At 47.7% G+C, this 20,773-nt stretch overlaps 5 protein-coding genes across 5 annotated transcripts; 3 read left to right on the top strand and 2 right to left on the bottom strand.

Annotated features, from left to right (window-relative positions):
- Positions 1 to 383: 383 nt before the first annotated feature.
- Positions 384 to 1,610, top strand: LOC108086852 (G patch domain-containing protein 4). Its single transcript, XM_017183906.2, has one exon. It carries the CDS (start codon positions 455 to 457, stop codon positions 1,493 to 1,495), a length of 1,041 nt encoding a protein of 346 aa, XP_017039395.1. The 5' UTR covers positions 384 to 454; the 3' UTR covers positions 1,496 to 1,610.
- A 13-nt stretch (positions 1,611 to 1,623) lies between these two features.
- Positions 1,624 to 2,862, bottom strand: LOC108086853 (probable rRNA-processing protein EBP2 homolog). Its single transcript, XM_017183907.1, has 3 exons — positions 2,713 to 2,862; positions 2,568 to 2,651; positions 1,624 to 2,510 (listed from the first exon to the last, which is right to left on the bottom strand). Exons 1-3 carry the CDS (start codon positions 2,776 to 2,778, stop codon positions 1,737 to 1,739), a joined length of 924 nt encoding a protein of 307 aa, XP_017039396.1. The 5' UTR covers positions 2,779 to 2,862; the 3' UTR covers positions 1,624 to 1,736.
- A 64-nt stretch (positions 2,863 to 2,926) lies between these two features.
- LOC108086851 (protein zwilch) lies at positions 2,927 to 5,258 on the top strand. The gene is given in 4 exon segments (XM_017183905.2): positions 2,927 to 4,096; positions 4,153 to 4,648; positions 4,705 to 4,959; positions 5,020 to 5,258. Coding segments are annotated over 4 exon segments (1,923 nt in total). The 5' UTR covers positions 2,927 to 2,992; the 3' UTR covers positions 5,088 to 5,258.
- A 474-nt stretch (positions 5,259 to 5,732) lies between these two features.
- LOC108086854 (chaoptin) lies at positions 5,733 to 12,321 on the top strand. Its single transcript, XM_017183908.2, has 15 exons — positions 5,733 to 5,954; positions 6,752 to 6,988; positions 7,165 to 7,878; positions 7,960 to 8,135; positions 8,457 to 8,591; positions 8,680 to 8,908; positions 8,967 to 9,576; positions 9,629 to 9,759; positions 9,816 to 10,072; positions 10,131 to 10,272; positions 10,332 to 10,690; positions 10,749 to 11,172; positions 11,238 to 11,479; positions 11,536 to 11,722; positions 11,784 to 12,321. Exons 1-15 carry the CDS (start codon positions 5,952 to 5,954, stop codon positions 11,883 to 11,885), a joined length of 3,948 nt encoding a protein of 1,315 aa, XP_017039397.1. The 5' UTR covers positions 5,733 to 5,951; the 3' UTR covers positions 11,886 to 12,321.
- A 487-nt stretch (positions 12,322 to 12,808) lies between these two features.
- On the bottom strand, positions 12,809 to 19,753 carry LOC108086859 (probable 2-oxoglutarate dehydrogenase E1 component DHKTD1 homolog, mitochondrial). Its single transcript, XM_017183915.1, has 12 exons — positions 19,554 to 19,753; positions 17,381 to 17,498; positions 17,082 to 17,259; positions 16,619 to 16,838; positions 16,080 to 16,241; positions 15,667 to 15,740; positions 14,820 to 15,581; positions 14,340 to 14,757; positions 13,964 to 14,287; positions 13,347 to 13,535; positions 13,073 to 13,158; positions 12,809 to 12,998 (listed from the first exon to the last, which is right to left on the bottom strand). Exons 1-12 carry the CDS (start codon positions 19,675 to 19,677, stop codon positions 12,894 to 12,896), a joined length of 2,760 nt encoding a protein of 919 aa, XP_017039404.1. The 5' UTR covers positions 19,678 to 19,753; the 3' UTR covers positions 12,809 to 12,893.
- Between the last annotated feature and the right edge of the window lie 1,020 nt (positions 19,754 to 20,773).

The following is a 20,773-nucleotide window of genomic DNA, read 5'->3' as shown; positions in this document are numbered from 1 at the left end:
GTATTTTATGTTAGAAAGCACTTGTTTTAAATTCTAATATTTGGCGGGTAAATGCAACTCTTCTGACTAAGTAGGGTATCCACCCTGTGGCTAGCTTTTATTAACGAACGAAATTACCTTCTGTTAACACCTTGAAAAAATACAACTCTAATGTTATTCTGCTGTTTATGGTTATAGAACTGTGTTATCTAGAGGTAAATTTTGTTGGGAATTGTTGTTTTAAAATAAGTGCATATCATTGCAAGATCCGTGGAGTAAACATTTATTTTTTAAGCTGTTTTTACCGTTCAACGCACTTGTAAGCATTTACCAAATTTTATTTATAATTATATCCAGTTATGTTAAAACCAATTCCACTGTTATTTTTAAAATCGATAACTTGCATGCAGCTTCTGTCATCTCTATTGCGCCACACGTGTGTTTTTGTTTTGATTCCTTAGATTTTCTACCTTCAATGGATTTTGCTAAAAAAATATTGGGAAAATATGGCTGGAAAGAGGGTGATGGCCTGGGAAAAAATAACACTGGAATCGCAGCTCCATTGAAAGCCAGTTTAAAGTTCGACAATGCGGGACTGGGAGTGGATCGTGCCCAGGAATTCAACGATCATTGGTGGGAACGCTGTTTCAACGAGGCCGCCAGCAATGTGGACGTCCAAGTTCGGCAGGATGGACAGGTTTGCACCTCCAGAAGGAAAGGGGAGGATGCGGTGGAGATCTCCACCAGTGGGTTCTCCGCCAGAAAACTCAAAAAAGCCAAGGAGCAGCACGCCATCGACGGAAAAACAACCTACGACAATTTCTTACAAACTTCTTTGCTCACTCAAAGCGGCGGCGAGGTGGAAAATACCGAACGCATCAAGGTGGAAGACATCGAGGTCACCAAGGTGTCTGTACTCACGGACGAGGAACTTTTCAAGGCCTGCGGCGGCAGGACAGCCCACAAGGGAGCTCGTCATGGACTCAAGTTGAGCGGGAAGATCGCCAGATTGGAACAACAAGAGCGTGAAATGCTGGAAAAGCTTCAAGGGAAACTAAACACGGCTTCTGACCCTAAAAAGAAGAATAAAAGAGAGTCAGCTGAAGACTTGCCTGTGGAAGATCAGAAATGCCGAAAAGATGACAGTGTGGAGCAGCCCAAAAAGAAGAAAAAATCCAAAAAAGAAGAGCCGTTAGAGCAGGAAGCAGTTGAACAACCGGAGCAGAGCGTAAAAACCAAGAAAAAGAAGAACAAAGCGGGAAAATCTGAACAGGATGTACAAGATCAAACCCAAGAAGTTAATGATGAGGAGCCTCTTAAGATTAAGAAGAAAAAGAACAGAGCTAAAACCCATCAAGAAGTGTCAGAGGAAACCGAACAGCCAACACAGGGTGATGGGCTCGAAGAAACCCAAACTTCAAAAAAGAAACGAAAGACGAAGGATTCTACCGAGGAACCCGAAGCTCCCTCCAAAATCAAAAAAAAGAAGAAAAATATCAGGGAGGAGGAGCAATAGCCACATAGTATACGCTAGATAATGTAACATAAGTTATAAAGTATGTAGTCTGTTTTTCTAGAAGATTGTTAATTGGCAGGGAAAATAAAATAGACCCCCGGTGAAATTTTCCTTACAAAACAACTCTGTGCACATAAAATTGTATGTATTTACGGTTCTAAAAATCTATACACAACTTGGGGCAATTAAAACTAAAGTTTGGTGGCCTAATTATTAGTCGGCAATCCCTAAGGAAAGCTGTTTACTTTCTGCCCTTGGCCTTGATGCGCCTCGACTTGCCCAGCCGCTTGTTAACTGAAGCGCCCGCCTTAACGCCCCGCTGGCGACGCGAGGACTTCTCGCCATCCAATCCCGCGGAGGAGGACTTGGTGTTCCGCTTGAGGCCCTTCTTCTTGCCACCGAAGCCGAACTTCTTGTTGCGCTTCTTGCGATTCTCGGCGGACTGCTTCTGCTTGGATTCCAGGGCCTTGGCATCCTCGAGGAAGTCCAGGTTCTTCAGCTTGCCCTTTCGGAACTTCTTAAGCTTGTCGAGCATGTCCTTCTTCTCGGCCTCGCGCTGAACCTTCGTTTGCTTGGCCAGCATCTTGCCCATCTTGCGCTGTTCACGGATCTGCTTAATGCGCTCGGATTTGGCCTGTCCCTGCTGTTTGGCCATCAGATTGGCACGCACCTTTTGCATGTGCTCGTCGGACTTTGCCATTTCTGCAAAGTAATCGTCGGGGCGTCGGGTTTTGATGCCGAGCTCGTGAAGGCGGGGAATGGCCTCCAGAACGGCACTTTGCGCTTGTCGGTGGAAGAGCATCTCCCTCTTGAAATCATTTAGGACGGGATCCTCATCGGGACGAATGTAGGGGAGCTTAGCGTTTCCTTTGAAGAGATTGGCCCGCTTCTGCTCGTGCTTCTCTAGCTGGACAGCGAGTTCTGGGGCCAGAGGAGCCAAAGAGTTGATCATGTCCAGGCGCTCCAGCCATGGAAGCTGAAGTTTGATAGCCTCTGTTTTGGCCAGCAGTGCGGTCTGGTAAGGACAGATATCAGTGGGTCGAACTGGCTTGTGGGGAAAATGGTTACTTACCACATCATTCACCCTATCTCTCTGTCCATTAAACTCCACGTTAAGACCTGGTTTTAAGTCGCCTCGCTCGAAAGCCGCTTGCAGCTGCACAATGGATTGGGATTATAGACATAAACAGGTTATTCAACTCAGATTTTCCACCTACCTCCGCGTCTGAATTATCTCCCGAGTCGTAACCCGAGGCACTGTCCTCCATTTCGAAATCTGACATGCTTAAATGTTTGAAATTAATAGAGGGTAAAATAAAGAAAACAATATCAACACGTGCGGTCTGCTAGAAACTAACGTTTTGTTAGAGATGGTATGGATTATATATTTTGGTATATATCGACTCTGGTATAGTCTAGTGCAGAAAGGACACGGTCACACTGTACTGGCTTCGCTTTTTCAAATACCGCCGCTTTTTTTGTTTTGCGAACTTAAAAATGTCGGCTTCTGCGAATTTGGCGAATGTTTACGCGGAGCTGATGCGCAGATGCGGCGAGGCTTACACCATAACCTACGGAGCACCTCCCAGCTAGTTGGTCAGCACGGTGGGATCTGCGGAGGCTGGCAAAAAGATTGTGTTGGTCTTCAAGGAGGACCGCAGTTGTGCGGCCAGGATCCGGACCACGCCTACTAGAGCAGCGCCAAAAGTAGAGAGCTCTGCGAATCTGGACCTGACGGGCAGCCCCTTAAAGGACAATTGTCTGGTGGACGCGATTGGCGACCTATCCATCGGCTTGGAGCTGGAGCACACGAATCCCTGGAAACTGGAGGAGGAATACCACCGAGGGATTCCCGTAGACAAAGCGAGGGCCATTATATGCTCGGAATTCCTGCAGATGTCGGACGGCCTGGGTTCCGTCTGGTTTCTCTGCGATGGCAGCGACCCCGAACAAATCCAGTTGCTCCAGTACGAGTTCAATTCAACCCACTTCTCCAGGGGAATCCTCAGTTACCAAGGAGTTCTACCCGCCTACATGGTCACCTCGCAGTCATTGGTGCGTCAGCATGGCAAAGCTCCCGACGAGACTTTGATAAAAAACATCTACCAGGTAAATCCCCACATGAGACTGTGCTGCTCCTGGACATCCAATGCTGCCTTGCCACTGTTGGTCAACATAAACAATGGCGAGGTGTCCCTAAGTCACACCTTCCGGGTGGGGGAATGCACTCCGTTGACCCAGGACTTTATGAACCAACTGCGCATCCTGGTCTTTATACGCGAGGACATTGTCTCCTACCACAATGATGTCAAGCAGGGCGTCGTCAGGGATCCCAACTATCGCTGTGGCAGCGGCATTGACCTGGAGGAGCTGCGGGAGTCCATAAAGCAAACCGTCACGGATGTATCGGGTTTCATTGACCGCTTTAGCATAGGCAACGCTGAGTTTGACCTTGAGGATGTGGTGCAAAGGGCCAAGGGGCGCCGACTCACAGATCTCACCGACAAACTGTGGGAGCTGCTCAAGTGCTGCGACTCCTACAAGGACCTAAAGCTGGGCTTTAACATGCTCTTCCAGTGCGCCGTCCGCTGTAACATAGTTGTAAGTATCGCCAGCGCATTGCAAAGTACAACACCCTCGTAAACTTTGTCTTTTAGAACACCCCAACCAACAAAAACCGGCTGGCTAAGATTATCACCGAGCTGGCTAATCGGCGGTTGGCTATGCCCTGCCTTAGTGGCGCCGAGCCCCTGGAACTCCTGTTGGAAATAGGGCTGGAGAAACTGTACAAAGACTACGAGTTTATTTACACGGAGAGCAAGATGTGCAGCACCGGTCTGCTGAAGGGGGACTTCAGCGAAGCAGCGAGTGATGATGGCTCCCCGCCGAATCTGCCCCAGCTGCGAAAATCACTGCATAATGCGGTGAGGGGAGACCCTACGCCAGCAGCTGGAATGCGAAAGACCCTGCTGCATCACAACGGAGCAGTGAAGTCGGGAAATGCGAAATACGCAGGCGACGACGACGATTCCGGGTTCAAAAACAGCCACTTCGACGAGCACGAGAGCACGGAGCGGGTCTCCAAGTTGTTTCAAATTCACTGCACTTTGGAGCACCTTCTGATGATGCACATTCACTTGAATCTGACCAACGGTGAGTGGGAACTTAATAACTCATAATTAATAACTAATTATTCCTTCGTGCGACAGTTTACAACGATGTCTGCTCGGAGCTGTTGAAGAAGCCGCCCAAATTAGTCGAGGTCATCGATGATCAGCTAAGCGACGTAATGGATGTCCGCCTGTGTGCCGACCACGTGAGGGAACACTTGGATGGCAAGGATCCCTACTCTCGCCATATAACCATGCGTTCTAACAACAAATTTCGCGAACTGAAAACCACCTTCTATTTCAACTCGGAGAACATTTGTCCTCCTAACTTGGCTCAGTGTTTTCAATGCGATGGTGGGTCTAACTTTTCATCAAGATATTGAAAAAAACTTAATGAAGTACTTCTCTTTGCAGATAAGGAGATGGTCAAGGAGCGCACGTACCATTCATGGCTTTACCGCAAGATTCGCTCACTTAAGTGAGGCAGGCCTGTGTAGCAATATAAAATTGTCAATATATTATGTATATGTATGATTTTTAAAAAATGTTTCATATTAGCTTCAAAGTCTCTTTTAAAATGTTTTTGAATAACTATAAAACTGTTAAATTTCTTGAGGTGTTTTAACATAATATAATCCTTTAAAAAAATGCTACAATGCTGTGAACTACATCTCGTTACCCCTTTGTCCATCTCAACTTAATTGTTTGCATTGTCGTACACGCTTTTCAACGCGTTTTTACGAACCCCCAAAAAAGCCAGCAGTGCACACCGAAATCATGTTAAACGAACTCGTACAAGTTTTAAGCCAACCCAGAGGCTGTTGCCAGTTGCATTGGAAATCTTGAAAACCTGGCCGAAATCCGCTTCCGCCCTGCTCGCACTTTTATCGCCGTTTTTTGCTGGCCATATTCTAAACAAAGGCCAGAATGCAACAATGTTCGCCCATTCCGCTGGTCAAGTAATTCTGCAAATGAGGCGAGAGGAGCGTGTGCCCAATGGTGAAGAGGCGCCGTCGAGCATTCACGATATGTTACAATCCAATTAGCCGGGTGCGCCACTTTGCCAACTTGAAACTTGCCCCGTTGCCGATTGATTTGCCTTGTGTCAGACGTGCGTGAAACGCGCAGCGGTTCGGACGTGTTTTTTCCAGCCCTGCTCCCCTGAAAATCGAACGGAAATTCAAGCAAGGACTTTTAGTCGACTGTCCTGGAAAGATACCCACTTGGAGCTGAAACCAAGTTTTTCGGGGAGTTCAACAAGTGCACAGTGATAAGAGACGAACTAAATTGAATTAAGTTCGTTGGAACGTTAATTACCGCGAGTGTCTAATCCAATTAACAGCAAAATGGTGTGTATTAGCAGTGATAAGCAATCAGGAATTTAAAAAGGAACAATAAAGTGTCAAGTCTATATTCCAAAAATGGTGCTTGTCTGACGAAAAACAACGATTTTATAATTTTGTTTCCTTAAATTCTATAAAGATTTTTTGATCTTTCCTATGACAGCTATATGATATAGTTATCCGATTTTAATTAAATTTAATTCGAAATTCGATAGTAGTTAGAAAATCATCTGGAAATAATCAAGACGGTATGATCGAAAACAACGGTTTATGGGAGCCATCCGAAATGAGGGACTAGTTTGCCTAGAAACGGATAGACGGACAGGCGTAAGGACGTATTTCGATCGTGATTATCAAGAATATATATATTTTATGGGGTCTGAGGTGTCTCCTTTACTGCGTTGCAAACTTCTCTCTAAAATTATAATACCCTCTGCTCTGCAAGAGTATAAAAAGGACATTGGATAATCTGTGCGAGAAGCCTTCGAAGTGCCAAAGAAACTCTAGACGGCTGACGGACATAAGTCCTGCGAAATGGGGGTACCCCTTTGGTCTAGTCACCCCTGAACTTTTTCTCGGAAACTCTTCTAGTCAGTTAACTCTTTCCCAGGAAAACTTGGCTTAAGAAGCCATGTATTTACCAGAAAGTTTAATGTCCTGGGTTGGAGTCTGGTTAAATATGCATAATCTTTTGAAAAAAGTTTAAGGCAAGCTTTAATGGATAGTTTCAGTAAATAATTCAGACCTATGTCAGGATTTTATTTATGACTCTCGGCTTAGTTAGTTATCTTTCTTTTCTCTAGGGCCTCGAGTTTTTCTTTAAGTTTGGATATGCCTTCCTGACAATAACCCTCATGATCATGATCTGGATGTCGCTGGCCCGTGCCTCGAATTTAAATCGGGAAACGGAGGACACTTACTACCCGCCCTGCACCGAGAATGTGATGTGCACCTGCTCGAAGTCCTCCACGGTTTTGGGGATAGTGCACTGCAAGAACGTCCCATTTCCGGCACTGCCCCGCATGGTGAACCATTCGAAGGTGAGTCAATGGATAACTTAATTAATTTTTATTAAATTTGCTAGGCGAACACCTGGAGAAACCAGAGAGACTGAGTTGATAATGCTGTTCCTATGTGCAAGCTATTACCAGTTCGAATTGTTCTTTAATTAATTTATCTAGGTGTTTACTTCCCCGTTTCGTTTCTCTAAAATCAGGTTTTCATGCTGCACATGGAGAACACGGGTCTGCGCGAGATTGAACCCTACTTCCTGCAGTCGACGGGTCTGTACCGGCTGAAGGTGTCGGGCAACCACCTCACCGAGATCCCGGACGACGCCTTCACCGGGCTGGAGCGATCTCTGTGGGAGCTGATCCTGCCGCAGAACGACTTGGTGGAGATCCCGTCCAAGTCCCTGCGGCACCTGCAGAAGCTGCACCACCTGGACCTGGGCTACAACCACATAACGCACATCCAGCACGACTCGTTCCGCGGACTGGAGGACTCGCTGACGAGCCTGATCCTGCGCGAGAACTGCATCTCGCAGCTGCAGTCGCACAGCTTCTCGGGCCTGCTCAACCTGGAGACTCTCGACCTGAGCGGGAACAACCTCTTCGAGATCGACCCGAATGTGTTCGTCGACGGAATGCCGCGGCTCACTCGCCTCCTGCTCACGGACAACATTCTGTCCGAGATCCCCTACGACGCTTTGGGTCCGCTGAAGAGCCTCCGCACCCTGGACATCTCTCACAACGTGATCTGGTCGCTCAGTGGCAACGAGACCTACGAGATCAAGGCCAGCACCAAGCTGAATCTGGACAACCTGCACCTGGAGTACAACCACATCGAGGTGCTGCCTCCCAATTCATTCAAATACTTCGACACCGTGAACCGAACCTTCTTCGACGGCAACCCCATTCACACACTGAGGGTAGGTGTCCTAACCCCTATATTATAATCTATACTCGTATACATAAATTTTTTTTTTATTATTTATTTCTTTGTTTTTTAGGAAGATGCCTTTAAGCCCGCTCGGATTAGGGAGATCTACATGCGGTACTGCGGCCTGACTAACATTTCCCCTGTGGCCTTTGACAGCCTGGTGAACAGCCTTCAGATCCTGGACCTGTCTGGCAACAATCTCACCAAGCTGCATCACAAGCTCTTCAACAATTTCGATGTCTTGAGGTGAGTCGAGCACCTGCACTTCGCAGCTTTGCCCCTTTGCAGTTGCATGCGAGGGGAACTAATCGGATTGCCGGCAGCCTCTAGGGCTTCTCCGTTTCTAAGTTCGTGTGTGTGCTAAGTGGGTGACCCTATTTAAAAGAATTCGGGGGAGGGAAAAGCCGCGCAAGCAGGCAATCATGCAAACACAGACGACACTGGGGGAAAAGATTGAAAAAATTGATTGATTGGTTTTTCATTAGTGTTTCGAAATCAGTTTAACATATAAATGATTTAGGGTTTCATAAATAAAAAGTATTTTATTTGATTTCGGTTTAATTACAGGGTCATTAGCATGCGGGACAACAAGATCAAGATCCAGAAGCCGACGGAAACCTTCAACGCGGTGCACTACACACTCCTGAAACTGGACCTCAGCGGGGACCGGAATGACCCGACCAACCTGCAGACGTTGCGCAAGTAAGTGGATCCCAGTGCACCGAGAACGCATCCTTGCTCCCCACACACCCCTCACCCCAGAACCACTCTTCTATTTATTTACCAAAAGTATGACCAGAATGCGGAACATGCGCTCGCTGTCGATCTCCCGACTGGGATCCTCATCGGTGGGGCCCGAGGACTTCAAGGACTTCGGAGTGGAGCTGGAGGACCTGCAGATCACGCGGGCCAGTCTCTCCGGCATCCAATCCCATGCGTTCAAGCACGTCCGCGGTCTTAAGAGGCTGGACTTCAGCGAGAACGGAATATCGAGCATCGAGAACGATGCGTTCCACGAGGTACTTGGCATTTTCACATTTTAGGATTAAATATTAATTGCAGTTCCCTGTTATCTAGATTGGACACTCGCTGATCTCCCTGAAGATGTCCCACGGCTACTCGGGCAGTGCCCTGCCAGCCGAGCCCTTGAGGCACCTGACCTCCCTGCAGGAACTGGACTTCAGCAACAACCACATCAGCACCATGAGCGACACCAGCTTCCACTTCCTGAAGAACCTCAGGCTGCTGGAGCTCCACGACAACCGGATCGAGCAGGTCCTGAAGGGCACCTTCCAGGGCGACATCCACTCGAAGCTGGAGGAGATCTCGCTGCGCTTCAACCACCTGACCTCTATCTCGCAGCACACCTTCTTCGATCTGGAAGCCCTGCGGAAACTCCACCTGGACGACAACAAGATCGACAAGATCGAGCGAAGGGCCTTCATGAACCTGGACGAGCTGGAGTACCTGAGCCTGAGGGGCAACAAGATGAACAACCTGGCGGACGAGTCCTTCCAGAACCTGCCGAAGCTGGAGATCCTGGACATGGCCTTCAACCAGCTGCCCAACTTCAACTTCGACTACTTCGATCAGGTGGGCACGCTGTCCAATCTCAACGTGAATGTGAGCCACAACCAAATCAGGCAGCTGATGTACAACAGCTCGTGGAGTGGCAGAAATGAACATGGTAAGAAAGGGATTGTTTTGGCAGAGATGTTTCCCAACCTCTGCGTTTTCAGGCTCAATGTACCACTCGAACATCAAGATTCTGGATCTTTCCCATAACAACATATCGATCATACACCCTGGATACTTCAGACCTGCTGAGATTTCGCTGACGCAGTTGCATCTGGGCTATAACTCATTGATGGTGGGTGATTAATTTTTAAATAATTTCAAATTGATATGAACAAATTGCTGTTTTAGAACACCACTCGGGATGTCTTTGGCAACATGCCCAACTTGCAATGGCTGGACCTCAGCTACAACTGGATCCACGAGCTGGACTTTGACGCCTTCAAGAACACCAAACAGTTGCAGCTGGTCTACTTCGGCCACAACTACCTCAGTGACATTCCACAGGATATATTCCGGCCCGTCCAGGGTCTCCGGATCGTCGACTTCTCGCACAATCACCTGAGGGGCCTGCCCGACAACCTCTTCTACAACGGAGGGATGGAGAAGTGAGATATTGGTTACATTTTTGGTATGCATTTAATTACATTTATATTATTTGATCAGATTGGATGTGTCGCACAACATGATGTTGAAGATCCCCTCCTCATCGCTGTCCAGTTTGGCTGCATTGACGCTGTGTGAGTTGCACCTGTCGAACAACTTCATCTCAACGATCCACAGCATGGATTTGTCCAACAAGTTTAGAGTGAGTACGAAGTTAAATGTGATAGAGGATCCTTTACCAATGGTTTTACTTTTGTATAGTCCCTTCGCTACTTGGACATCTCGTACAACTACCTGCTGCGGATTGATGACGCCGTCTTCGCCACGATGCCCAGGCTGGCCGTTCTGGACCTCTCCCACAACCGGGATCTGAAGGTGATGGACAAGTCTTTCATGGGCCTGGAAAACTCACTGATCAAACTGGGTCTGGAGAACGTCTCCCTGAGCACTGTGCCCGAGATTAGACTGAAGTACCTGCGGGAGTTCCGCTTGGGCTACAACGAGCTGCCCTCGATCCCCCAGGAGTTGGCCCACAACATGACCAACTTGCGCATGCTGGACCTCTCCAACAACGATCTGACCAACGTTCCTCTGATGACCCAATCTCTGCCACACTTGAGGTGGGCTATCAGAAGCTCTTAATAAATTAAAACTAATCAGTACTATACTTCAAAACAGACGACTGATGCTCTCCGGCAATCCCATTACCTCGCTGAACAACAACAGCTTCGATGGCGTGAACGAGGACCTTGAGATGCTGGACATATCCAACTTTCGACTCCACTACTTCGAGTACGGCTGCCTGGACTCCTTGCCCCACTTGAGGTCCCTGAAGCTCACTGCCTACTCCCACCTGGAGCACTTCAACATCCCGCATCTGCTGCGCCACCACTACAACATCCGCCAGCTTTGGATCGAGGCCCCGCAGCCCTTCACCAGGATCGTCAAGAAGGGATCCGGACCCACCCAGGAGATGCAGACCCTCCAGCTGGGCAACCCCACCGACCTGCAGCGCGAAATGGAGGGCCATCTGCCCTCCAAGCTGACCAACATTACGTTCAGTGGTCCGCAGTTCACCAATCTGAACGAACGAATCCTGCGGGTTGGTAGTCTCTTCTTTATTAGATAAACGCAATTATAATAATTTTGTACTCAATTTGATTTCAGGGCATGCGTTCTCCGTACCTTTACATGCAACTGTACAACACCTCGTTGCAAGCACTGCCGCCGAACTTCTTCAAGTTTATGGGAAGGGTGCGGAACATTTCGCTGGACATCCGCTACCACAACCGCAACCTGAAGAAGATTCCCAACCCGAACACGGGAGCCGTGCCGTATCTGCCCAACAGTGTGTTCCTCACCGACCTGAAGATGTCCCACACGGACCTCAACTGCGATTGCGATCTGGGGTAAGGTATTCACGTTATCCTCAATATGTTTTACTATTTAGTATTGATACTGCTAGGTGGGTGGAGTTCTGGCAGCGCAAGAGGCGCCAGTACATATGCTCATCCCAGACCTGGACCGACACCGTCTTCCGCACCTTCATGAACTCGCCTTGCCAGGTGTACGGAAGGCACAACTGCGACGACCACGACGACGACCTGCGGGAGACGCGCTGTGAGAACAAGGGAGGCCAGCAGCTGATGGAGGTGAGTATATGACACAACAAACCACAAGAAGGATCACCAGACGGTTGTTTCTCCTTCGAAGGCACTCAAATTCGACCTGGAGTGCGGATGGGACAACGCCAACTGCCGGGAGGCCGCCTTCGTCGTGGTGACGGTGTGCGTCTTCATGGTCTTCTGGATGTGACTTCTGCACTTTGCATATAAGACGTCCACCGACTTTTATAGCATTCTAGAGCAAGTCTACGGCAGGCAGGTCATATAAGCCCTGCGTCTAGAGTTTAAGCGTGATGATGAGACTTTGGCCACTTTGATACCTTCTTTAGTTTAGTCTCTTCTCTTCCGAACACCTTCTCTCGCCGATCCGCTGGTCCTTGGTAACGCCTTATATGTAGTATCCTCACCGAAACACTCTCCATACTTCGCCTCGCCTCACTGTCTATCTCCATGTATGTATATTTTTGTAGGCCTTAATATCTTAATATCCAGCTATCTTACAATCCCACCCGAGCTACTGTCTGTACTTCGCTTATAAGTTAGGTCACTGCGCTGCTTAAACAATTCCGAAACGAAAGTCTGTAAAATGTTTCATAAACATATAATAAATACTTACGGTAGGTTAAGTTCGCTCCCCCTCAGCTTCTTATTCGGGGTGGGGCATTATGATTTTATGATCCTGCCGGCTAAAGTACTTGCTACTGCAAGTTGTGTTCACAATTGCCGGACCTGGCTGGTCAGTAACAAACAATTAAAAACTTTTCGCTTAAGTTTCCCCTCCTCGGACGGCCTTTCCATACGATAAATTATCGCGAAAAGCGGGAGGCGTTTTCCGTGTTCCTTTATTTTCGTTCGTTTTCAGGCTTTTCTGAAGAACTTTGCAGTGCACAAAGGAAAGCATTAAGGAATATTCGACCAACGAGAATATCTCAGTTATTCGGTAAAGGATACAGTTTCAATGGGGATGCAAGCAATTTTTAAAATGCAAAACCAATTTTCGGAACTTAAACTTCTTTTTTTAGTTATTTGGCAGTATGATTGATCTTCTTCAAATAATACCCGAAAACATTCAAAGGCAAGAGTATTCGAAAAGTTTGGGGGAGAGAGGTTTTCTTGCTTTTACACACTTATTTTTTGGCAGTTTTATTGAGCTAAAGTACTTTGTGATTTATGGACAGGCTGAGGAGGCGGCGGCCGCCTAAAGTTCGAATGGGGCAGCAACAATCTCATCAACTTCCCGCTTATGCACTTTTCCGATTCCGGTGGCGGGTGTTGGGGCCTCGCAGCGACCGCAGTAGTGGAGCTGTGGAAAAGCGGAAAAGCGGGAAAGGGGGTTGAGCTCTTTTTGTGGCTACCGGCGGAGGGCAGAGTTTTTACCTGTTGGCCAATTAAATTTTCAAAACGTGGCCGCACAAAAGTCCAGGCGCCCATATTGCGATGCTCTTCCTGGCTCCAAACGAATGCTGTACGGAGAAAAATAATAATGAAAAATAAATATGTTTCAGTTTAGTTACACGATGATTAGTTTGGTGTAATGAGAATATCATCATGAGATTATTGTAAGTAGGATCAGAAGTGTTATGTGTTGCAATTGTTTCCTGTGTAAAAGGAGGCCAACTTTGTGGAGGAAGTTTACGATGTCGACACTCACACTGCACGTTGCCATACTGGGCCAACTGGGCCCGGAGCTCCTGGCTGGGGAAAGGACACAGGGACTCCAGGCGCAGGATGGCCGTGTCGTAGGCCTGCCGTTTTTCTCGCTCCTCCGCCAGATTGTAGTAGTGTTTCCCGCTGCACAGGATGACCTTGCGCACCTCCTCCGGCTTCGCGGTGGTGTCACCTGTCGGAGGGAGTGGGTGGTGGGGGGTGGAAAGTGGGCGTAATTTAATGAGGAAGGCATAAAAACAGTACGTTATTAAAAACAATGTAGTCCGTTTTCCGCCTACGGTATTTTCATGGGTCGTGTTTAAGACTTAAAAGAGAGGAAATTTCAGCAATGCTTTCCGTATATTTCTGTTTAAACATTGTTTCACCCCATCAAAAGAGTGAAGAAAAATAGTTTAATAGTATTTTAAACTTTTTGTGGCGAGTCGCAAAGTTTATCCTAAGCTCTGTTGTGAACACGTTTATATATTTTTATATTTATTTGAACATCTCTGTCTATTCATTCATGGGAATTTATAGAGGACTCCTACTCTCCCGAAAAACATGTCTACACGACCACAACTAACCCGTTCGCCAGGCAGATAAACAGAGTGCATTACTCACCGAGGACATTGTGGAAGAGCGTGCCTGGCTGGAAGTCCTCGTGCGAGGACGTGGCCGCAGGGAGGCGGAGCAGGGTCTTGGGGGCCACGACCACCAGGGGCTTGCGGAAGTTCCTGGCCAGCTGGCGACGCAGGACGTGGTAGTACTGGGCGGGGGTGGTGGGGTTCACGATGTGCACGTTGACGGAGTCGCCGTCGGCGGACGTTTCCTTCGAGTCGCAGAGCTGCAGGAAGCGCTCGATGCGGCAGGAACTGTGCTCCGATGCAGCGCCGTCGTATCCGTGGGGCAGCAGCATCACCAGGGCGTTGGACTCCATCCACTTGGCTGGGGAAGGGACCCTTTAAGACCACGAAATCAAGGCAGACTCTTAACCTACTCTCTCCCGACACGATGAAGGTGTCGATGATGATCTGGGCTCCGTTGGCGAAGTCTCCGAACTGCGCCTCCCAGATAACCAGGTTGTTGGGATTGTCGATGGCCATTCCGTACTCGAAGCCCAGCACCGCCTCCTCTGACAAAATGCTGTGGGCCAGCTCCAGTTTGCCGCCGTTTCCGCCCTCCATGCTGTTCAGCGGGATGAACATCTCGTTGGTCTGCTGGTCCACCAGCATGGCGTGTCGGTGGGAGAAGGTTCCGCGACCCACGTCCTCGCCACTGATCCTCACGTTGTGTCCCTGGTACATCAGGCTGCCGATGGCCAGCGCCTCCGCGGTGGACCAGTCGATCTTCACTCCGTTTTCCAGCTTCTTCAGGCGGGCATTCACGTGCGTTTTCAGCAGATGAGGATGGATGTTCTACAATGCAAGATAATTTAATATATCTAATATAGGTACATAATATTGTTTGGTCATCTTACAAAGTCCTCCGGGAACGTGACGCTCTGCTGGCCAATGTAGTGCAGCAGGGAGTAGTCGAGGCCAGTGTCCCAGTAGGTGAGTTCCTTGGAGGGCGCCAACTGGAGGTCCTTCCACTGCTGTTCGAAGTACGAGGGAGGTGGCTGGTAACTGGGGGCCAGAGCCAGCTCCTCACCCAGGTACTTCATGTAACCATCCCTCATTTCCTGGGCCCGCGACTCGGGGAGAACCTGCTCCTGGGCCAACTGCTGGGCATACAAATCGGGAACCGACTGCCGCTGGTGGACAATCTTGTAGACCAGGGGGTTGGTGAAGGTGGGGTCGTCCAGCTCGTTGTGGCCCCACCTCCGGAAGCAGTTGAGATCGATGAAGATGTCCTTGCGGAACTCCCGCTGGTACCGGAAGGCCAGGTTGGTGATCCTGGCCAGGGCTTCTGGGTCGTCGCCGTTGACATGGAACACGGGAGCCTGGATGGACTTGGCCAGGTCGGAGGTGTAGGCCGTCGACCGGCCGCGTTCTCCTGGCGTGGTGAACCCCACCTGGTTGTTGACAATCAGGTGCAGACTGCCGCCCACCTCGAAGTGGGGAACGTAGGCCATGTTCAGGCACTCCTGGTTGATTCCCTGGCCAGCGAAGGCGGCGTCCCCATGCAGGATTACATTGAGCACGTGTTGGCCGAAGGGCTGGCCACTGGAGCCGAAGGCCCCCTCTTCTCTTGTCTGCTGCTTAGAGCGCGCCTTTCCCATGGCCACAGGATTGGCAGCCTGTGGGGAAGATGATGGAGGAGAGGCAACGGGACGACGATAAACTCGGGAATTAAATTTCAAAGTTTGACGTGTGTCGGCTTACCTCCAGATGCGAGGGATTGCGCACCATGCTGAACTTCAGGGGCCTGCCCAGGACTTCCAGCTGCTCGGAAACATCTGTGTGCGATTCGGTTCAGGTTTGATTAAATTAAGCATACGCCATGTGTGCTTAGGCTAGCAAATCTGCTTTACGCACACTCAAAAAGAATGAAATGCAACGGGCTTGAGTTTTATTTCGACTGCAAAGTACTCAGTACTAAACGTCTAGGTATGTAATTCAATTTATTTTTCTCTAATTTTTAAAGGTTGAAGTTAAATATGATTCCAATGTACAAATATTTTTAGCGGAGCCTTAGGAAAAGTTATGTTAATGAGGAAACAATGATCCCTCCTACAGGACAGCACCCTGTAATCCCCAAAAGGACCCACCGAATTGCCGGGCAAAGTTTCACTTACGGAAATGACTTATGACGTCGGACATGGCCTCGATGTCTTCGGGAAACTCGGATGCGCCGCTGAGCTTGCGGAAAACTTTCGCCGGCCGCATGTTGAGGAGCGCTGCCTGCAGCGGAGTCCTTCCGCGGTGGGGCATCGCCAGGACCACGTGCTCGATGTTGGCTGCCATTCCGTTCCATTGTGTCATTTTTATCATTGTCGTCGTTTCCGTTGTTTTCGGGTGCATGGGAGGAAAAAGTTTGGAAAAGCAGATTAGGGTTAAGTAAGCGTGCCGTGATATGTGAGCCCGTTGGGGTGGGTGGCCATATTCCAGGTGGGCTGCGTACTCGCCATCCCATCCTGCCGCCAGGAAACAAAAGTTTGCCGCCTTGAAATGGGTGCGCTACTTCGCGTCATGCTAATCGTGTTTGCGGAGCAGGCAACACGCACGGATTTCGATGGATCGCATCCCCGCCGGACTTTAAAGGACGTGATACGGCTTGAAGGTATCCCCATCTCTGGATACGTTCATTACATTCTTGTTTGCTCAGCAAACTCACCTTGAACGCTGTCACGGAGCAGCTGCCAGAAGAAGGCCAGCATGGACTCGGCTCCTTCGCCGCCGTATCGCTTGACTGTGGGAAACTTGAGTGCCATGAAATTGTCCCAGGCCTGCGACTTAATTAACAGCTCGGCGATTTCGCAGCGCTCGCTGTTTTCCAGTTGCTGCTGGTCCAGCGTCTCAAAGTTCCTGGCCAGCCACTCGCGCTCCTCGATGTCCTGCGGAAATAAGGTAGCGGGATCAGCGCACTATATTTATGGAATGCACTAAGAGAAAACTAAGCATAACCATATTTCTAAATAGTTTATGAATATGTTACTTCTTGATGAAAGACATTCACTTAACTATACACATGAACAAAATACCTTTTTATGTTGTCTCAATTCTAATCGTATTCTGTTATAATTATATTATTATCTGATATTATTATTCTCTCTGTGTGCTTGGACGGGGCCACTCACCTCGACATAGGAGAACTCGGCGCTGGCTGAGCGGCCGCAGTAAATGTCCTTGAGCAGCTGCTCCAGCTGGGCGACGTCGTGGGCCACCTGCGGACCACTTAAGAGGCCAGCGGTGCGCACCGTCTCCTGCGTCTGCAGTCCATAAAATGCGGGACTTAATTCCTGCAGCTCCTGCGTGCTGTCCGGCAGCCACGCAAATTCACAAGACAAACACAGAGCCAGGACATTCAAAGGAGCCGGAAAGGGAGAATAAAATATGACATTTGCGTGGATTCCGGAGAGGGGATTTGAACTCCTACCTCGTCCTGATGCTGATGGGATTTACGGCTGCCAATTTGTGCCCGTGCTGGCGAAAGGCCTCCACGAAGCGATAGACATTGGGCTGCGAATTCCTCGAAGCCCGCACATCCTCGGCCACTGGAAAACACATGCGTAAACAATATAAATTTCGCCCCACGTTATAAATTATTTAAAAAGGATTCACGTGCACAGCGCCCACTGCCACATTGTGCGGCCTTTTGAATTTATTGGCCTTTTACTTTTATGGTATTTATTCTTTGCTTTTTCCGCTCCGCTTCATTTTGATGGACTAGCTGCCAGGTATGTGCACTTTCGCATGATATTTGCCTCGCAAATATTTGCCATTAAATATGACTTCAAATAAAAAATGTCAAAAAGTCCAAGTAAGTATTCCAATGTCAGATTTCGGTTTTACTGAGCGCACCTGCGTGGCATAGCTCGTAACTCATTTATTAATTTAATAACTATATGTCACTAAAAATTAAAGACCAAGTGAGTATTTTGTTTTATTAAGTTTAGCAGGTTGATCCAGAAAGAATAATCTATAAAGCATCCTGCTAAGAGTATTAAATATTTGATCTCTCTCGAAAAAATCACACACTCGTTTTTATATGAAAAATGGCGATGGTTGTTTTTATTGGCTTTTTTCGGCCATTTCATTCTTTTGTGGAGCAATTGACAACTCGTTGGCTGCTTAGGTGTTTACGTGCCAAAGTGTTATCATGCTTTGAGGATTTATATGCGAAGACGCATATCACTCTATTACCGAGCACCCCGAGAAATCCGTGGGACAGGACTCAGCATTTGCCAGTTGGTCCCGCAATAAAACTGAGCTCCCTCAAAAATTTATGCAATTTCTCGACAGCGTTTCGGTGATAAATCAATTTAATGTTAAAGAGTAGGGAGACCGGACAGGAAAACAGGGCGTATGATGAATTGTATTTGCGGCGACAACATTTCAACTTGAGCGTGTAAATATTATTGGAGCACAGCGGCGCGTCCTTTGCCAACGGATAATGGTTGCCCTGGCAGAGATGCAACCAAAGGACGAAGAGCAAACAAGTCGGTGATCCGGGCGGTCGCCTTGCGAATCCAGGGAATAAAAAACACATTGAAAAAAAATTGTTTAAAATATATCAGGAAATAAACAAAACTCAAGTGTATCCTCTTCCATTCTTAGCTTCAAAGGATATCACGCTTTTAAGCGATAGTAAAATTGTGTTCCTTTTATTTATAAGATACATTCGCGGAGTTTTTCCAAGTGCACCTTACGCAGCTGATGTCATACGGTCAAGCGTCAAAGGCTTTTCTCTGCCGGCCATTCAAAGGCTGGCTGTCGGCAGACTGACTACAAACCTACTACCAGCTAAGGACTCCTACCAACTGGTGACTGCTGGCCATGGTGTCGATAAGCCCCACTTGTGTACGCAACGGATGCAGGACAGGCACAAAGGAGCTCCCGATTCGGGGTCCTTTGTTTGCCGAGCTTTGATATTTAGCCGGGCTCTACGGACGCTTCCTGTCGTGCCTTTCAAGGTTGGCCATCTCTGCCTCGGACACCCGCTCTCTTCGCCTAATTAATGCAGCTCCTGGGGGTCTGCCACAATCTCTTGGTTCTAAATATACGCTTTTAGCACTGGCTGTATTTTAAGTTTATCAGATTTCAGGGTGAAACATGTGATAAGCTGGGAACCAGCGATTAGCTTTGGCAGCTAAAAAAGAAACATTAAAGCCATAAAAATATTCCACTTGCCAACAGGAGCTGTATTTCGGCTAAATAACTATTTCCGAATATTCCCATCGAGCACAGGCTAATACCGGTGATATATCTTTATCGAACAGGTTGCCTCGAACATGTTCGAACTGCAGCCACACACAATAGTTTTATTTTGATCTTTTGTTCAGGTTGTTCTTTTATCGGAGTTGTTGTTGGGATTGCTGTGGGTCAGCTGCTTAGATTCCATTGATAAATGGAATGGTGGAAAATCCTACACACAAACACACTAACACTGTATAGAAAACGCCAGTGGTTTTCTTTTGGCTTGGTACATTTCCACTGCTCATTTACTTGTTTGATCCCGAAGCACTCTTATCGATGCGATGGTTATCTCGACGGATGAGGCTTTTATTGGAGTCTCGCCAGCACTATTGTACTTTTCGGTTAACGCGTACCTTTAAATTCCCGCTGGGCAATCGGCTTGAAGCCCCACACGCCCTTTTCGCTGTGGTAGCACCGCGATAGTGGGCGTGGCAGTCTCGCGATTTTCGCCTCCGAGTGCGCAAAACAACGCAGCATGCTGATGGATTAAAACTAGGCGTATCTGCCGGATCACCCGATAAACTCGAAAGCGGATTGGCGGCCTTTTCTCTTCGGCGCTCGACCAGAACTAAAATCTATTTCATTTTGTTTGGAGGCCGGGACCCCCTGAAGCATTTTCGAATACTGATAAGCGGGCAAAGAGAGCCGGAGAGCGGGTACAGAATGTATCTGCTGAATTCGTTTCGCTCTTCTCGGGATTGCCTACTTTTGGGATGATCATAGTTACATAGTTACTGTTAATTAACAGACTGCCCGCTTGGGTTCTGTTAAGTTAATAAAGTTAGCAGAGTTGCTATAAACATGTCTGATAATGTTAATGACCCAGAAACACGGCACTAGGGTGTTGGAATTTCAGAATAGTTTGCTATCAGTCCATTTAAGCTGATAATGCAACAGGTTCGCTGGTCACTAATTGATAGTGTTTGGGAAAGGCAAAATAGGGTTAGTATAAAAAATTAGTCATATGTCTAAGAATGGAGCTTTATATAAAATTAAACACTTTCGAGTAATATATTTTGAAAGAAGTTAAGGGTTCTTAAAAATGTTTAAGAGATATATATGGTTTTTAGATACAAGACATCGGTTCTTAAAAATTTTAACTTTTAGTTTAATTTAAATACTACTCAAATCTTTAATAATAATTGTGATATTTTGCATTATAAAATGTGGTCATGAAAAATGCTATATGCATTCCATCGACATTCCTAAAAAATAATTTTATTATATGTTACTCACCCAGGCTCCTCCAATCTGTTCTTTATGTCTTCATTAACGACGACCATGACACTTTCATGGCCTAATGAAATCAATCCGCAGGCTTTTTTTGACGTTGACTGCCATTCATAAAACTTAAGCTGCATCGAAATGCCGTCTTGATGGTCGGTAATGGGTCATTGTCTATAATTATACCGGAAGTATACCCATACAAGCAAAGAGTGTCTATGTGTTTCACATCCGTGTGTGGATTTTACAGCCCATTCAATTTTCCGCAAAATGGCCGCGTCATTTGTGTGATTAACTGTAATGGAAATGAATCACAAACCGGCGAGAGTCCACAGTCAACAGAGAACTG

Source organism: Drosophila ficusphila, unplaced genomic scaffold (assembly GCF_018152265.1).
Source record: "Drosophila ficusphila isolate 14025-0441.05 unplaced genomic scaffold, ASM1815226v1 contig_791, whole genome shotgun sequence".
NCBI classification, from domain to species: domain Eukaryota; kingdom Metazoa; phylum Arthropoda; class Insecta; order Diptera; family Drosophilidae; genus Drosophila; species Drosophila ficusphila.
The sequence above is the reverse complement of the archived record's forward strand: the minus strand, read 5'-3'. Positions and strand labels throughout refer to the sequence as shown.

What these genes read in the sequence shown, in the direction of transcription:
- LOC108086852 (XM_017183906.2), top strand. Translation starts at nt 455, where the DNA reads ATGGATTTTGCTAAAAAAATATTGGGAAAATATGGCTGGAAAGAGGGT.
- LOC108086853 (XM_017183907.1), bottom strand. Translation starts at nt 2,778, where the DNA reads ATGTCAGATTTCGAAATGGAGGACAGTGCCTCGGGTTACGACTCGGGA. An exon ending in GAGATAATTCAGACGCGGAG is followed by an intron (nt 2,652 to 2,712) that starts GTAGGTGGAAAA and finishes TCCATTGTGCAG; the next exon opens with CTGCAAGCGGCTTTCGAGCG. An exon ending in GAGATAGGGTGAATGATGTG is followed by an intron (nt 2,511 to 2,567) that starts GTAAGTAACCAT and finishes TGTCCTTACCAG; the next exon opens with ACCGCACTGCTGGCCAAAAC.
- LOC108086854 (XM_017183908.2), top strand. An exon ending in GCATGGTGAACCATTCGAAG is followed by an intron (nt 6,989 to 7,164) that starts GTGAGTCAATGG and finishes CTCTAAAATCAG; the next exon opens with GTTTTCATGCTGCACATGGA. An exon ending in ATTTGTCCAACAAGTTTAGA is followed by an intron (nt 10,273 to 10,331) that starts GTGAGTACGAAG and finishes ACTTTTGTATAG; the next exon opens with TCCCTTCGCTACTTGGACAT.
- LOC108086859 (XM_017183915.1), bottom strand. Translation starts at nt 19,677, where the DNA reads ATGCTGCGTTGTTTTGCGCACTCGGAGGCGAAAATCGCGAGACTGCCA. An exon ending in GCTCCGTGACAGCGTTCAAG is followed by an intron (nt 16,242 to 16,618) that starts GTGAGTTTGCTG and finishes ACGGAATGGCAG; the next exon opens with CCAACATCGAGCACGTGGTC. An exon ending in CCAGTATGGCAACGTGCAGT is followed by an intron (nt 13,159 to 13,346) that starts GTGAGTGTCGAC and finishes TTCTCCGTACAG; the next exon opens with CATTCGTTTGGAGCCAGGAA.